Source organism: Caretta caretta, chromosome 1, assembly GCF_965140235.1.
Source record: "Caretta caretta isolate rCarCar2 chromosome 1, rCarCar1.hap1, whole genome shotgun sequence".
Lineage (NCBI taxonomy): Eukaryota > Metazoa > Chordata > Testudines > Cheloniidae > Caretta > Caretta caretta.
In genome coordinates, this window is record NC_134206.1 from 259,894,243 (window position 1) to 259,911,207 (window position 16,965).

A 16,965-nucleotide genomic window follows, 5' to 3' on the forward strand; every position below is an offset into this window, starting at 1 on the left:
CCCCAAGAAGGTTCTGTGGTGCAGGGCGCCAATCCCTGCTGGTGGTACCAATGCAAACACTAAGGCAGTGCCTCTCGCTGCCCTTCGTAACAGCTATTCAGGAGCAACAGCTAGGCACTGCAGGAGGGGCCGCTGCTTTTCCCTCCATCCCAATCTCCGCCCATGCTTTGGAGGTTGTCATGGCTGCAAAAAAATCCACTGGTAGCCACATTTGAGAAACGCTCTTTTAGAAACAATGCTTCTTAAAGCTCCCAAGCAGGTTGGGGAATGCACTTGTTACACTCAGTGCTGGGTTTACAATGGCGCCAGTGGCTCCATGGAGATGGGCCCATGCTCAGAAGGGGCCCCGGACTATTCTGCTTGCACTGTGGCCCGAGATCCTGCTGGCTCCCCCTGCCCACCACTTGTTCTTCTCCGCCTGCGTGCCCATTGACCAAGGGCTCCTCTCCACCAGCTGGCTTCACCCCCTGCTCCTCTCCGTCCCCGGCCGGACCCCAGTGTATCCTGGCTCCTGGCAGTCTCTGCTTCCTACCATTTGTGGGGCCTCACCCATCTCCCTGGAGCCGAGCCACTTGGGACTGGTGCAGAAGCTTGGCCAGTCTCAGCCAGGTCAGGGGGACGGGACAGTGTGGGGGACTTGGCTGGGCCCCTCCAGGCAAGGCATCTTGAGGGAGCGTGGCCGGGGTAGGCCCTGGCCTGGCTGATCAAGCCACTCCTGAAGGGACGGAGCGACTCCTGGCCCCAGAACCAGCCTTAGCTGCTCAGCCAGCTCAGGCCCGGCAGACACAGTCGCCTCCCAGCAGGGCCGGTGAGTGCAGCCAGGAGACAGGGCTTGGGGGAGTGGGTCTCTGGGAGGTCAGAAGGGGCGGGTACTGGGCTGTGAGGGGGCAGGGAAGATGTGTGTGTGTTGGGGCACTAGGGAGTGTGGGTTCTGTGGGGGATTCTGGGCAGTTGTGGTGGGGCTGTGGGCAGGGGGGCACTGGGCATGGTGCATTTGTGTGTGGGGGATCTGGAGGAGGCGATGAGCATAGTGGGTCCGGGGGGCTCTGGGCATAGGGAGTCGGAGGGTGTTGGGCAGGGGGCACTGTGTGGTGTGGCATGGGCCCGCCCCAGAGGGGAAGGTGTCTGCTGGCAGCACAGGGCCAGGCAGGCCACTGTGCGTCTGGCAACTGCCGGTTTGTAAATAGTGCCCACGTGCTGGGCTGGGTGGAGTGGGGCTGCCCCTGCCATGCCATGCTCCATTGACCCTGGCTGGCCCCTCTGTCTGGGGACTGACCTCCCCACGCCATGCTCCATTTCCTCCATGGGGGCCCACAAATATGTTTAGTGCTAGGCCCACAAAAGATTAATCTGGCCCTGGTTACACTACCCCTTAGAAGGGTGTAAGGAGTGCTGCCTTGCACAGTCAGCTATTCTACTGTCTGGTATGAGACAGTGTGTAAAGACACCCACCTCCTCTTTGTCCCCTGTAGGATGGTTAACAAACTGGGGGTGCTTGAAGAAGTAGTCATTGCAGTCAAGACAGTATCCGGATTGTAACTGTGCCTGGCACCTCTGCAGAACACACAAAGGAGGGAAGCCTCCTTGTGCATGCGCATGCAAGAACCAAACAGTCTGCTCCTACATTTTGAGGAAGAGTCCTTTCTGATTCAGATGGGGGTTTTGCTGCTGAACCATTCCACCATATTGCACATATATTGTGTCACTTCTGGGAAAGCGGATGAATGTGGGGAATTTTTTTCTGGTTTTCCTGCATAAACCTCAAGCAAAATAAACAGGGTCAGCTAGTACTTTTACTTTTTGAAATTAGATTTGAGGTGCATGCTATTGACATGAAACTATCATGTGTGTGAGCTTGATTAGCATACAAAAAGGTTGAGTCTACTCAAGCAAATTTAGGTCCTACAATTCACCACCATTACAGTTACACAGGTGGTAGCAAGAGTGGAGACTGCAGAGTAAGCAGGAATCAGGCTTGTTATCAGTGTCACCCAACCCTACTCTGAGCAGGGTTAAATGACTCACTTCCACTTGCTTTTTTGCAAGTGCACCCACTGTGTCCTAATTGAACATGTGTCTCTAATAGTTGTTTTGTAGCCAGTTGGAGAAAAAGAATATGATTACTTTTTGGGCAAAGCTCAGGCAGGGGTTAAGTAGAGATAAACTTACTCAAATTCCTGGCTCCCAGTGGTGATATGGAACACCATCTTCCGTTTCTCGCTGTACTCAAAGGCAGTCAAGAATCCTGGTTCCTAGGGGAACACCAAAGGAAATTATTCAGTTTGGTCTGATACTTAGGAAGAATGTGATATCCTCAGCCAAAATCCATTTCTCCTCATTGACCTCTCATCTGGCTGAACCTGTCAAGGGCCATCATACTTGTCAGTCTGGCTGCTATTGACTATAAAGTAGTATCTCTGACTTCAGACTAATAAGCACAATCACTTGTAAGCATGATTGTTCTAATGCTTGCAGTGGAAAATGCTGCAAAGTATCTTAGCAGAGGAGGGAGGGTGGGCTTCTAAGTTGAAAATGCTAGGTATGTGATTTGCTTACAATTAGTTTGTTGGCTGCTTCTTTGATCTTGTCCACTTTGGCCTCTGAAAGCCCTTTCACATTGCACAATGCCCGCCTCGTTGTCATCTGGATCCCTTTGACGGTACAGATTCCCACAGACTTCAGCTTTTTAATATCAGCCACATTCTGTGAAGAAAGTTCACATTCTGTGATCACTAGCTCATGAAATGCTACGACTGGAAAGTAAAGAAAGCTTTTGTAGCCCTTTATATTGTACGTTCACATGTATGTTTATTTTCACTAAGAAAAAATAGATATAACTGCTTTGTTGCTTCTGAATGTTCTAAATATGTCCAGGGAAGAATACACTTGCTTGTTGTCAAATGTTACAGATACTCCTGGGTGGGAATGCATTCGCGGTGTTTCTGAATAATGGCTGTGCCATGACTTCAATGGAAATGTAATGGAACAGAGGCAGTGTAGTGGGTTACTTAGATAAAATAGTAGCAGAAGGTTTAAAGGACACTGCTTCAAACTGTCACCCCCAGACAAGTCCCTTCTTTGGGTAAAAACTTGAATGTGTCTCTCATTTATGCACAGGAGCTGTGTGCAAATGACACGAGGGAGAATAATGAATAACTTAATAGCTTCCATTGAGAAGCTTCTGTCTTCTCCTTGGGTTTATCTTGTGCATATCATGATGACAAGGATGGATGAAAAAAAGCCAGTCATGAAGAAGAAAAGTCTTATACATAAAGGGGTATAATAAGCTTATATTATATTCACTTAATATAAATCATTGAGTTATTTTTTCCAGTTTGAGAGAAGCCTACTGGTGGAGTTTACTGAAGAATTTTTAACTAGTAAGAAAACTGCTCCCCATTTCACCAGCATTCTGAGAACAGCATAACAAAGCCACTCACAGTATAATGTAGGGGCTAGAGAAGACATTGGAGTAATTATAGATAGTTACTGGCTAGTGCAGAAACTAATCTATGGCCAGATTTTCAAAAAATGCTCACCATCCAACTGCTCTCACTTAGGTGCTAAAATAAGTGACCATATTTTCAAGAGCTGCAGGGTGGTAAGCACTTTTGAAAATGTGGTCCTTAATATGTAAACTATCAAAGACAAAATTTGCCCAGTGTAGATGCAGCTAGGTTGACAGAAGAATTATTCAGTTGACGTCGCTACCGCCGCTCACGGATAAGTGGTTTTTGGTAACTTTCCTAAAATAACATCCCATGCAGAACTGTCTAGATAATATCTATTACTTATACTTACAATTCCATGTTTCTGCAACAGGTCAATATCCTGAAACAAGGATTCCTAAATGAGGCAGGAGGAAAGATAGAATCTTGGTCATTTTTTTTCACCACCTTTGTTACCTTTACTGACAATTTAATGTGTCAGTTTTAAATCCTTAGACCTGGATTGCTTTTCATAATAGTACATGTCCTACTACCAACCAATATAGGCACAACAAAGAAAGAAGCAAAAGGGTTTCAGCATTTCCTCTTGTCTGCATACTGTGTAACCATCCAGAGAAACACAGCCACCAATCATGCTGAGAAACTCTACTAATGAAGCCATATAATGATACTCTTCCCTCTGACCCTCTACTATAGTGTTTCTCAACCTTCTCAGGTTGGAGACCCCTTATTCAAAGTCAATTTTTTGTGATCTCTTTTACTCTAAGCGTAAAACATGTATTGATGATAACAATAAGCCTACATAATTTATTTGGGTGTATGTGTTTTGAGACGTTGATAAAGAACAATTGATCTTGAAGGATAAGGGTGTACAGGGAGCAGGGAAGCAAGATTTTCTTTGCTTTAGATTGTAATCAAATGTACCACCCTGCAACATATTTTTTCACAATCCATAAATACCTCGTCATCCTGGTACCCTACTTCTTCTTGCACTACTTGATCCTCCATGGCTTTCATTGTGAAAGAGCAGGCAATAAGGAGTCAGTCAGTACTAAAAAAGGCAAACAAACACACCATCAGGGTGGAAATACATAAAGTAATTATAAAGTACTCTTAATAGGGGTTCAATGGCATAGTGGGATATCGATGCGCCATCACTTAAGAATCCAAATTCAGATTCTAAGCTTGGTCCTTCACCGCACGTGCCAGCAGGGGATGGATGTGTGGCAAAGGTGCTTAGCTCCCCAATAAAGGAGGGAGAATCTTGTTTTGCTCTCAGAAAACCCACTCTGCCCAAATTGGCTTAGGCAAGGTTTCCCTTTCTGGAGGGAGGACTGAAGTGACAAAGAGCCTTCCTGACTAGAGGAAATGGAAATAAAGGAAGAAAAAATTGGTGTAATTTCACAGGAGTTCTTTGGAAGTAAAAATAAAATGGAATGACTTATCTTACTTTCTAATGAAAAATATTCAGATAAGTTGTTTCTGAAACCTCCACATGGCACCACAATGTATTTCTTTCCTCGAGACAAATGGATGGAATCCCTGCCAGTTATGAAAATTTAGTCATCTGTATCAATTTTCTTTTAATATATTAATAACAAGAGGTGAAGTATTTCCTGAAGTAACATTAACAAGCTCCTTGCCCTCAGATACTGACAGAAGAAAAATTAATATAAAAGGTAAAGGGCATGTTACAGTCCTCTCTCTGTACTTTTTAAAAATAAATCCTCCCTTCCCTGTCCTGAAATGCATATAATCCTGCATTCCTTGCATTCAAAAGGGCAAGGGGACTGCTCCCCTTTGGGCAAATGGCAACTCAAAATTGGCAGAGTAGGCAGAGCCAAGGCTGTACCTTCCTACTGGCCAGCAACGGATGTAGGAAAAACTATGCCACACCCTGTTAAGAAGTGTAGCAGTGTAGACACTCCCCTGTTCTCTGGGGAGCCTTCCACTGCTCCTACTGTGGTAATGTGTCTCTGCCCCACAGCCAAGTTGGAGTTGTATCTAAAAACTTATACAGACCAACTCCAAAAATCAGGCACAAATGCACCCAGAGGATGAATTTATCTTGAAGTATATTTTTTATCTTTACATGTGTGTGACACGCATTATTGTTAGTCTGGTGCACTGAGATAAGGAGGGTTCCAAGCACACGGGACAACATGGAACAAGGCGTGGAGACGGGAGATAAAGGGTTGAGACAGAACATGGGGCTGTGCATGGGGTTGGGGGAGCCTTGAGAAGGAAAAAGCGTGAACCCTTCGCTATTACTCCAACCTTAACCAGAGTTACTGCCCCGCTATGTTTATTTCTACACCTCCCAAGATACGTGTTAAAGAAATAAAGGGGCAAATCCTACTTGTCTTCTCAGGGTATGTCTACACATTACAGTAGCTGTGCCACTACAGTGCTGAAATGTAGCTGCTTCCTACACCGATGGAATGGGTTTCTCCATTGCTGTACTTAATCCACCTCTCCCAGAGGCCGAAGCTGGGTTGAAAGAACGGCGGGGGCTAGGTCGACCTAACTACAGCATGACTCTGGGCTTGGTTACACTTGCAGATGTGGAGCACTAGAAGTTAAACCAGCCTTCGGAGACCGCAGCAGCGAAAACATTGCCATGTGTTTACACTGTCAGCTGCAAGTGCACTGGTGTGGCCACATTAGCAGCTCTTGCAACGCCACAAAGAGCAATGCATTGGGGTAGCACTTTTAGGGTATGTCTACACTACGGAATAAGGTCGAATTTATAGAAGTCGGTTTTTTAGAAATCGGTTTTATAAATTCGAGTGTGTGTGTCCCCACAGTAAATGCTCTAAGTGCATTAAGTGCATTAACTCGGCGGAGCGCTTCCACAGTACCGAGGCAAGCGTCGACTTCCGGAGCGTTGCACTGTGGGTAGCTATCCCACAGTTCCCGCAGTCTCCGCTGCCCATTGGAATTCTGGGTTGAGATCCCAATGCCTGATGGGGCTAAAACATTGTCGCGGGTGGTTCTGGGTACATATCGTCAGCCTCCCGTTCCCTCCCTCCCCCCGTGAAAGCAAGGGCAGACAATCATTTCGCGCCTTTTTTCCTGAGTTACCTGTGCAGACGCCATACCATGGCAAGCATGGAGCCCGCTCAGGTAACCGTCACCCTATGTCTCCTGGGTGCTGGCAGACGCGGTACGGCATTGCTACACAGTAGCAGCAACCCCTTGCCTTGTGGCAGCAGACGGTACAGTACGACTGGTAGCCGTCATCGTCATGTCTGAGGTGCTCCTGGTCGCCTCTGTGAGGTCGATCAGGAGCGCCTGGGCAGACATGGGCACAGGGACTAAATTTGGAGTGACTTGACCAGGTCATTCTCTTTAGTCCTGCAGTCAGTCCTATTGAACCGTCTTATGGTGAGCGGGCAGGCGATACGGACTGCTAGCAGTCGTGCTGTACCATCTTCTGCCGAGCAGTCATGAGATGTGGATGGCATGCAGTCCGTCTGCTGCCAGCCAAAGATGTAAAAGATAGATGGAGTGGGTCAAAACAAGAAATAGACCAGATTTGTTTTGTACTCATTTGCTTCCCCCCCCTCCCCTGTCTAGGGGACTCATTCTTCTAGATCACACTGCAGTCAAGATGCAGCGAGGTAAATCTAGCCATGTATCAATCAGAGGCCAGGCTAACCTTCTTGCTCCAATAAGGACAATAACTTAGGTGCACCATTTCTTATTGGAACCCTCTGTGAAGTCCTGCCTGAAATACTCCTTGATGTAAAGCCACCCCCTTTGTTGATTTTAGCTCCCTGAAGCCAACCCTGTAAGCGCCCCTCCCAGCGTCAGAGCAATGGCAAACAATCGGGCATCTGAGAGTGCTGTCCAGAGCAGTCACAATGGAGCGCTCTGATGGGGCTAAAACATTGTCGCGGGTGGTTCTGGGTACGTGTCGTCAGGCCCCCGTTCCCTCCCTCCCTCCGTGAAAGCAAGGGCAGACAATCATTTCGCGCCTTTTTTCCTGAGTTACCTGTGCAGACGCCATACCACAGCAAGCATGGAGCCCGCTCAGGTAACCGTCACCCTATGTCTCCTGGGTGCTGGCAGACGCGGTACGGCTTTGCTGCACAGTAGCAGCAACCCCTTGCCTTCTGGCAGCAGACGGTGCAATACGATTGGTAGTCGTCCTCATCGTGTCCGAGGTGCTCCTGGCCGCGTCGGCTGGGAGCGCCTGGGCAGACATGGGCGCAGGGACTAAATTTGGAGTGACTTGACCAGGTCATTCTCTTTAGTCCTGCAGTCAGTCCTATTGAACCGTCTTATGGTGAGCAGGCAGGCGATACGGACTGCTAGCAGTCGTACTGTACCATCTTCTGCCAGGCAGGCAAGAGATGAGGATTGCTAGCAGTCGTATTGCACCATCTTCTGCCAGGCAGGCAAGAGATGGGGATGGCTAGCAGGCGTACTGTACCATCTTCTGCCAAGCAGCCATGAGATGTGGATGGCATGCAGTCCTTCTGCACCGTCTGCTGCCAGCCAAAGATGTAAAAGATAGATGGAGTGGGTCAAAACAAGAAATAGACCAGATTTGTTTTGTACTCATTTGCCTCCTCCCCTGTCTAGGGGACTCATTCCTCTAGGTCACACTGCAGTCACTCACAGAGAAGGTGCAGCGAGGTAAATCTAGCCATGTATCAATCAGAGGCCAGGCTAACCTCCTTGTTCCAATAACAACGATAACTTAGGTGCACCATTTCTTATTGGAACCCTCCGTGCAGTCCTGCCTGAAATACTCCTTGATGTACAGGCACCCCCTTTGTTGATTTTAGCTCCCTGAAGCCAACCCTGTAAGCCGTGTCGTCAGTCGCCCCTCCCTCCGTCAGAGCAACGGCAGACAATCGTTCCGCGCCTTTTTTCTGTGCGGACGCCATACCACGGCAAGCATGGAGCCCGCTCAGCTCACTTTGGCAATTAGGAGCACATTAACCACCACACGCATTATTCAGCAGTATATGCAGCACCAGAACATGGCAACGCGATACCGGGCGAGGAGGCGACGTCAGCGCGGTCCCGTGAGTGATCAGGACATGGACACAGATTTCTCTGAAAGCATGGGCCCTGACAATGCATGCATCATGGTGCTAATGGGGCAGGTTCATGCTGTGGAACGCCGATTCTGGGCTCGGGAAACAAGCACAGACTGGTGGGACCGCATAGTGTTGCAGGTCTGGGACGATTCCCAGTGGCTACGAAACTTTCGCATGCGTAAGGGCACTTTCATGGAACTTTGTGACTTGCTTTCCCCTGTCCTGAAGCGCATGAATACCAAGATGAGAGCAGCCCTCACAGTTGAGAAGCGAGTGGCGATAGCCCTGTGGAAGCTTGCAACGCCAGACAGCTACCGGTCAGTTGGGAATCAATTTGGAGTGGGCAAATCTACTGTGGGGGCTGCTGTGATGCAAGTAGCCCACGCAATCAAAGATCTGCTGATATCAAGGGTAGTGACCCTGGGAAATGTGCAGGTCATAGTGGATGGCTTTGCTGCAATGGGATTCCCTAACTGTGGTGGGGCTATAGATGGAACCCATATCCCTATCTTGGCACCGGAGCACCAAGCCGCCGAGTACATAAACCGCAAGGGGTACTTTTCAATAGTGCTGCAAGCTCTGGTGGATCACAAGGGACGTTTCACCAACATCAACGTGGGATGGCCGGGAAAGGTGCATGATGCTCGCATCTTCAGGAACTCTGGTCTGTTTCAAAAGCTGCAGGAAGGGACTTTATTCCCAGACCAGAAAATAACTGTTGGGGATGTTGAAATGCCTATATGTATCCTTGGGGACCCAGCCTACCCCTTAATGCCATGGCTCATGAAGCCGTACACAGGCAGCCTGGACAGTGGTCAGGAGCTGTTCAACTACAGGCTGAGCAAGTGCAGAATGGTGGTAGAATGTGCATTTGGACGTTTAAAGGCGCGCTGGCGCAGTTTATTGACTCGCTTAGACCTCAGCGAAACCAATATTCCCACTGTTATTACTGCTTGCTGTGTGCTCCACAATATCTGTGAGAGTAAGGGGGAGACGTTTATGGCGGGGTGGGAGGTTGAGGCAAATCGCCTGGCTGCTGGTTACGCGCAGCCAGACACCAGGGCGGTTAGAAGAGCACAGGAGGGCGCGGTACGCATCAGAGAAGCTTTGAAAAACAGTTTCATGACTGGCCAGGCTACGGTGTAAAAGTTCTGTTTGTTTCTCCTTGATGAACCCCCCCGCCCCTTGGTTCACTCTACTTCCCTGTAAGCTAACCACCCTCCCCTCCTCCCTTTAATCATTGCTTGCAGAGCCAATAAAGTCATTGCTGCTTCACAGTCATGCATTCGTTATTCATTCATCACACAAATAGGGGGATGACTACCAAGGTATCCCAGGAGGGGTGGTGGAGGAGGGAAGGAAAATGCCACACAGCACTTTAAGCACAGCACTTTAAAAGTTTACAACTTTAAAATTTATTGAATGACAGCCTTCTTTTTTTTGGGCAATCCTCTGTGGGGGAGTGGCTGGTTGGCCGGAGGCCTCCCCACCGTGTTCTTGGGCGTCTGGGTGTGGAGGCTATGGAACTTGGGGAGGAGGGCGGTTGGTTACAGAGGGGCTGCAGTGGCAGTCTGTGCTCCAGCTGCCTTTGCTGCAGCTCAACCATACACTGGAGCATACTGGTTTGGTCCTGCAGCAGCCTCAGCATTGAATCCTGCCTCCTCTCATCACGCTGCCGCCACCTTTGAGCTTCAGCCCTGTCTTCAGCCCGCCACTTACTCTCTTCAGCCCGCCACTTACTCTCTTCAGCCCTCCACCTCTCCTCCCGGTCATTTTGTGCTTTCCTGCACTCTGACATTATTTGCCTCCACGCATTCGTCTGTGCTCTGTCAGTGTGGGAGGACAGCATGAGCTCGGAGAACATTTCATCGCGAGTGCGTTTTTTTTTCTTTCTAAGCTTCACTAGCCTCTGGGAAGGAGAAGATCCTGTGATCATTGAAACACATGCAGCTGGTGGAGAAAAAAAAAGGGACAGCGGTATTTAAAAAGACACATTTTATAAAACAGTGGCTACACTCTTTCAGGGTAAACCTTGAAAGTTAACATTACATACATAGCACATGTGCTTTCGTTACAAGGTCGCATTTTGCCTCCTCCCACCGCGTGAACGGATTTTGGTTGAATGCCAGCAAACATACACTGCAATGCTTTGTTCTACAGTGATTCCCCAGTACGTGTTGCTGGCCTGGAGTGGTAAAGTGTCCTACCATGAAGGACGAAATAAGGCTGCCCTCCCCAGAAACCTTTTGCAAAGGCAGAACCGCAAATGCCAGGGCAAAGTAATCCTTTCACATGCTTGCTTTTAAACCATGTATAGCATTTTAAAAGGTACACTCACCAGAGGTCCCTTCTCCGCCTGCTGAGTCCAGGAGGCAGCCTTGGGTGGGTTCGGGGGGTACTGGCTCCAGGTCTAGGGTGAGAAACAGTTCCTGGCTGTCGGGAAAACCGGTTTCTCCGCTTGCTTGCTGTGAGCTATCTACAACCTCCTCCTCATCATCTTCTTCGTCCCCAAAACCTACTTCTGTATTGCCTCCATCTCCATTGAAGGAGTCAAACAACACGGCTGGGGTAGTGGTGGCTGAACCCCCTAAAATGGCATGCAGCTCATCATAGAAGCGGCATGTTTGGGGCTCTGACCCAGAGCGGCCGTTCGCCTCTCTGGTTTTCTGGTAGGCTTGCCTCAGCTCCTTCAGTTTCACGCGGCACTGCTTCGGGTCCCTGTTATGGCCTCTGTCCTTCATGCCCTGGGAGATTTTCAGAAAGGTTTTGGCATTTCGAAAACTGGAACGGAGTTCTGATAGCACGGATTCCTCTCCCCAAACAGCGATCAGATCCCGTACCTCCCGTTCAGTCCATGCTGGAGCTCTTTTGCGATTCTGGGACTCCATCATGGTCACCTCTGCTGATGAGCTCTGCATGGTCACCTGCAGCTTGCCACGCTGGCCAAACAGGAAATGAGATTCAAAAGTTCGCGGTTCTTTTCCTGTCTACCTGGCCAGTGCATCTGAGTTGAGAGCGCTGTCCAGAGCGGTCAGAATGGAGCACTCTGGGATAGCTCCCGGAGGCCAATACCATCGAATTGTGTCCACAGTACCCCAAATTCGAGCCGGCAACGTCGATTTAAGCGCTAATCCACTTGTCAGGGGTGGAGTAAGGAAATCGATTTTAAGAGCCCTTTAAGTCGAAATAAAGGGCTTCATTGTGTGGACGGGTGCAGGTTTAAATCGATTTAACGCTGCTAAATTCGATCTAAAGTCCTAGTGTAGACCAGGGCTTACCTGCAGCTGATTTCAAAACAATGAGAAGAGTGGCCACTTGACTTCAGGGGATTATGGGACAGTTTCTGGAAGCTGATCAGAGCACAGTAATGCAACACCTCCTCCACATGGATGTGGGGGGGGAGGCTGTAGCAAGCTTTATGCGGCTGGAGGAGGTGGATTACCGGGAGCGCTCCAGCTGCAGAGTCCAGGCGCTCTAAGTGCCTTGCCAGGTTGGACACCTCAGGAGTTGGGGTGCCCTGGGCTGCTTTAATGCGCTCTAACTTGCAAGCGTAGCCAAGCCCTCTGGCGACACAGCGCCGAGCCCCCTAGGTAGGCCGCTCTAATGTTCGGTTAGCTCAGGCCTCAGCCGAGCAGAGGCCACAGTAGCGCTACTGCTCTGTGCGGGACAGAGAGTCTCTGGCCAGGCGCAGCGAGAGACTGACCTGGCCGCTCTCAGCCCCGCAGCAGCCGGCGGGACCCATCCCCCGCTCACCCCAAGCGCAGCCCCCGCCGCCTGAGAGCCCCTGCCCCGCCCCGCCCGTTATTCGCCGTTCGTGGCAGAGGGGCCAGGGACAAGCTCGAGTCGCCTCCCCTTTCCCGCCTCAAAACTCCCGCTAACAAGGGCTGGCACTGAACCGAAAAGGAGGCGGCAGTTACCCGAGAGCGCGCGCGCGCGCGCGCGCACCCGAACTCGAAGCCATCTTGCACAGGCGCACTGGTAGGTATCCGACGCCCTCAGCCGTCTGCGGCGGTAGAACGTGACCATACCGCCTCGATGGAAGAGGTTAGGACTCTACCACTGGGGAGCAGGGAACCGGTAGAACGTTATTCTGTATAAGGGCATACGTTAACGTACATCTTCTCCCCAGGGCTCTACTTGTTAATGGAACGATCCATATTTAGCGCCCCTGGGAGAGTTTCGAGATATGAGCCGGTATCAGATGTCGGACCCCCTTCCCCAGCCCGGAATGGTAGTGTCGGGCTCGCGAACGGTCACGCGGGGTGGGACTGGGGGGAAGACTCTGAAGCTAGGCAGTACCATGGAAGGGAGGGCGAGTCAGCGACGTTCTCTCCGTACCTCAGCGCGGCGCCCGCCCGTGCGAAGCCGGGCTGTGTGTGTGTGTGTGTGTGTGTGTGTGACGCTGCGCCCCCTAGTGGCGTCAGGAGGCGCTCGGGGCCCGGGCGGGTTTGCAAATCCCTCCTGGGCTGAGGCTCTGCGCTGCAGCCGCTGGCAGCCCGGGGGCGCTGTAGGGGCCTCCCGGCTCCGAGCTGCTCCAGGGGCTGACGGGGAACGTGGGCAGCCCGAGGGCTCTGTTCAGTCCCGGCAGGGGAGGAGGCGCTGCCCCCGTGCCCTCTGCGTGTACTGCTGCTGCCCGGTGCCGTGCCTGGGCCGGGGCACTTCTCCCCTGCTGGCCCGCCCGCCGCAGGGGCACCCGAGTGTAACAGCCCCGGTCTGGCCTACAGCGGCGGCGGGGGTGACACAACCAGCCCTGCCATGTCCTAGTCACTTCCCAAGAAAACGTGCTTTTGAGGAGTGTGGTGGCGTGGCCCTGTTGGTCCCAGGGTGTGTGAGAGACAAGGTGGGTGAGGTAATAGCTTGTGTTGGATCAACTTCTGAGGGTGAAAGAGGAGACCAGCTTTCCCGCTCGCTCCTCTTGAAACCTTCAGTTCTGGTGTTGATCCAAAGCCCATCTTCTCTTTCAGCAACAGAAGTTGGTCCAGGAAAAGCTATTACCTCACTCACTGTGTCCCTCTTTTAAGGAAACTCATTGCTATCAGGACAGTGGGCCACTTCTCCACCCTTCCTCCTAACCAGCTGCTTTCCCAGATTCTCAAATGGGAATTATCTTGGTCGATGTTTTCATACAGGAACTTTTGACAAGCCTGCTCGTTGCTCTTTTGCTGGTGGAAGGACCAGATATCTTGCATTGGCACATACATTTATATTAAAAATTGCATAAAGTCCTAATATTTATATGTAACATACATAGTACATTTAAATTGCTTTTTGTCTTCAAAGCATTTTAATAATTCATCTTCACCTGTCTGAGGCTTGCAGTTTGCGGGGGCAACACCACCTACCCCCAAACCACAGCAATGTTTAGACCTGGTTTTCAAAGGTGCCTTGCACATGCAGCTCTAAATAAGGGTCATGGTAGTTCCAAATTAGCTGGCAAAAAATTGACATGCAAAATTATAGACCTCTTCTGACTATGTTGATGTAAGTAACTTGTTTAAGGTCACAAAAGGCAGCATCTGAGGAAGTCACATGCATAATCCATCAGCTCATCCTGCCTCTTCATACTGTCAAAGCAGTTACAAACATTGTACTCTTACTTGCCTGGATAAGTGAACAAAAATTATTTCTTCAAGTTCAGCTTCAATACTGCAGTTAATACTAGTTCGCTATAATTCCATAAAATATATCCTTACTGCTACAGGTGTGATAAATGAAAGGGGGAGTGGGGGATAGCTCCCTTTTATGAACACCCAGCCAGCCAGTTAGCTACACAATCCCTGTTAGTAGCTGTTCTCTGCTTGCTTTACCTGTAAAGGGTTAAAAAAAGCCAATAGGTAAAAGGAAGGGAGCAGGCACCAGACCAAAGGAGCCAATGGGAGGGCTAGAACTTTTTAAAATTGGGGGAAAAAAACTTCCACTTTGTCTGTCTGTTGTTCCCCAGAGAGAGGAGACAAAGCAGGGCCAGAGTTGGGACTATGCTGTAAAAAGCTTTGAGCCAAGTATGAAAAATCATCAATCATACCTAGAAACTACTTACTGAAAACCCCATATATGTAAGTAGATCAGGAAATGTCTAGGAAGATGCAATTAGGTTTATTTTTTTGTGGCTTGTGGACTCCTCTGTGCTAACCCCCAAATGCTTTTGTTTTGCTGTAACCATTAAGCTGGACCTCAAGAAAACCATTCTTGATGCTTGATTATTATATTTCCTCTTTTTAAATCTAACAATAGCGTAAGTTCCAGATGTTTTCTTTCTTTTTGTTTTTAATAAAGTTTACCCTTTTTAAAAACAGGTTTGGGTTTTTGTGTCCTAAGAGGTTTGTGCATATGTTGTTTAATTAGCTGGTGGCAATAGCTGATCTCCTTTGTTTTCTTTCTCAGCTCTTCCACGGAGGGCTTGAGAGTACCCCACAGGGAAGAATTCCCAAGTGTGCCTTCCTGAGTTCAAAGGGTTTTTTTTGCATTTGGGTGGTAGCAGCATCTACCCCTCCAAGGTCAGAGAGAAGCTGTAATCTTTGGAGTTTAAGAGTGGCCAGTATTAAGTTTTAGAATCCTTATGGGCCCCCACCTTCTGCACTTGAAGAGCCAGAGTAGGGAATCGTCCTTGACAACAGGAAAGGAATGTCTGTATATCAAAGCTGTTGGCTTTAGTTGTGGTGAGATTTTTGAAACCATCTGAGTGGAAAGAGCACATATCCCAATGACTTTCAAGGTACTTTTGAAAATACCACTCTCAGTCCCCAAGGGTGTAGGAGTGTATGTAGGCATTTCTAATATTTGCCATGTGAGAAAATGAAACATGGAAAGGCAAATTGTGATCATCTTCCTCAGTGGGAGTGTCTGGGTGCTCAGCACTTTTGAAAATCAAGCCATGTATTTAGGTACCTGAATGTGGGCTTAGGAGCCTAAGGCTTTTGCTACACAGAGCTCTTGTTGAATAAGCTATTCCCCATATGGACACTTCCAGAATAAAAATGATGTTATTCTGAAATAACTACTTTACTCACATAGCTCACTTTTATTCTGGAATAGTGTGTCCATGTGGGGGAATTATTCTGGAATAGCTAAATTATACCAGTAAAACTGGTATTTTCCTGTGTAGACAAGGCCTAGCTTTAGCCTCCTATTTTAAAAAAACTTGGCCTGTTTTTCCTGTTTATAGACAGGCTCTTTCAGGAAGCAGATGAATTGTCCAAGCTGGAAAGGCTACCACTCAGCCCAAAGTGCTGCTAAGATGATAATGCTGATGCATGGAACTTAAACTTCACATCTTCAAAGTGCTATACAATCCTTAACTAAGCTTCACACCACCCATGTGTGGCATATAAAATATTCCTATTTTATACCATGGAAAACTGAGATACAGGGCTGGATTCATTGCAGGTTTCACCAGCACAGCAAGCCTCCCGCAACTTTCCTCCTGTCTGGGAGGGTCTGCAGCTGGCCAGCACAGCTCCACTACTACATATTGTTGGCAAGGGGATGCACTGAGGCTGAACTACACTGCCTTTCAGCTTGGGACCAAGTCAGTTCAGATAAAAACAACTCAAATCTTTGCCAAAGAACCAAACTATGAAAACTATTAAAAACATATTCAAGTGACTTTTTATCCTCATATATTACTTCCATTCTTGCAATCTTGTGAGATTTTTCCAGCCCAGTTTTACAGATCAGTGAGGTCAAACTTTTAAACTCAGAGCACTTCTGTGAACTGAATCTTCACATTTTTTTCAGGTTTGTCTGTTCCTAATTGGTGGAGAAAGCTTTGGGGTGGGCTGCCCAAAATATACTCTTAAGATGCATATGAAGATCTGAATGGACATTTATGTTGGAGAAGTCATGAATTCTGGTTTGCTCAGGGTGCTGTTTCTGGATGAAGACACTTCTATGACAGACTTGAACTCTTGTCAGAACTACAGAGTACATCCAGGTGAGGGGTCAGTAATTGGTTCAGCTTCTCTCCTTTCTCTGACAGCAATTGTTTCTCTTTTCTGTGGAATGGGGAAGCGAGAGAGCGAGAAAAGCAATATAAACTGTTCAAAGGTATTTTCAAAGTAGTAAGAAAAATCTTTTCTAACCTTAAATCACCTAGAGCAATCAAACAAAGTTTAGGAGAGGATTTCTTCACCACTTTGGAACTGACATTAGATAACCCTTGTATCCCCAAATCCATAAACATTGAAAGCTCTGCATTCCACAACCCTTCCAAACTCACTCTCTTAATCACCCTGTTAACCTCACCAAAATTCATGATCACCCTTCCAAAACAAACTATATTCTCAAACTCCTTTGGATGAACATTAGCTCACAGATTCCACCTAAAGCAACATCAGAAAAATACCACACTGCATCTCTGTACCCCCCTGGAATAACTAGCTGCACAAAGCCATCCCCATATTTCCTCATGCCGCAAAACTCCTCTGGAATCAATGTTAGCTAACAGGTTTCGCCTGTAGCAGACA

At 48.5% G+C, this 16,965-nt stretch overlaps 3 protein-coding genes and 1 long non-coding RNA gene across 22 annotated transcripts in view; 1 reads left to right on the top strand and 3 right to left on the bottom strand.

The window, feature by feature from the left end:
* The window catches only part of DMC1 (DNA meiotic recombinase 1), a 42,270-nt gene extending 29,385 nt beyond the window's left edge, over positions 1-12,885 (bottom strand). Inside the window, exons 1-6 of one of the 8 annotated variants that reach the window (XM_048834148.2) lie at positions 12,803-12,840; positions 12,421-12,562; positions 4,410-4,500; positions 3,802-3,846; positions 2,557-2,703; positions 2,170-2,252 (exon numbers count right to left, since the gene is read on the bottom strand). In XM_048834148.2, the coding sequence (XP_048690105.1) occupies positions 2,170-2,252; positions 2,557-2,703; positions 3,802-3,846; positions 4,410-4,466 (332 nt within the window). In that variant the 5' untranslated portion in view covers positions 4,467-4,500; positions 12,421-12,562; positions 12,803-12,840. Of the gene's footprint in view, positions 1-2,169; positions 2,253-2,556; positions 2,704-3,801; positions 3,847-4,409; positions 4,501-12,420; positions 12,563-12,802 lie in introns of all 8 variants that reach the window. The other 7 variants (XM_048834139.2, XM_048834155.2, XM_048834145.2 and 4 more) reach the window with 7 other exon arrangements.
* Positions 9,895-12,217, bottom strand: LOC142070689 (uncharacterized). Its single transcript, XM_075124626.1, has 2 exons — positions 10,842-12,217; positions 9,895-10,453 (listed from the first exon to the last, which is right to left on the bottom strand). The coding sequence occupies exons 1-2, from the start codon at positions 11,419-11,421 to the stop codon at positions 9,912-9,914; spliced, it is 1,122 nt and encodes a 373-aa protein (XP_074980727.1). The 5' UTR covers positions 11,422-12,217; the 3' UTR covers positions 9,895-9,911.
* LOC142070420 (uncharacterized) overlaps positions 12,380-16,965 on the top strand; it is a 32,793-nt gene continuing 28,207 nt past the window's right edge. For all 3 annotated transcript variants that reach the window (XR_012666362.1, XR_012666363.1, XR_012666361.1), the window contains exons 1-2: positions 12,380-12,481; positions 16,238-16,433. This is a non-coding gene — a long non-coding RNA (uncharacterized LOC142070420). The remainder of the gene's footprint in view (positions 12,482-16,237; positions 16,434-16,965) is intronic.
* FAM227A (family with sequence similarity 227 member A) overlaps positions 16,086-16,965 on the bottom strand; it is a 44,870-nt gene continuing 43,990 nt past the window's right edge. For all 10 annotated transcript variants that reach the window (XM_048834088.2, XM_048834100.2, XM_048834093.2 and 7 more), the window contains one exon: positions 16,086-16,494. In XM_048834088.2, the coding sequence (XP_048690045.2) occupies positions 16,389-16,494 (106 nt within the window). In that variant the 3' untranslated portion in view covers positions 16,086-16,388. The remainder of the gene's footprint in view (positions 16,495-16,965) is intronic.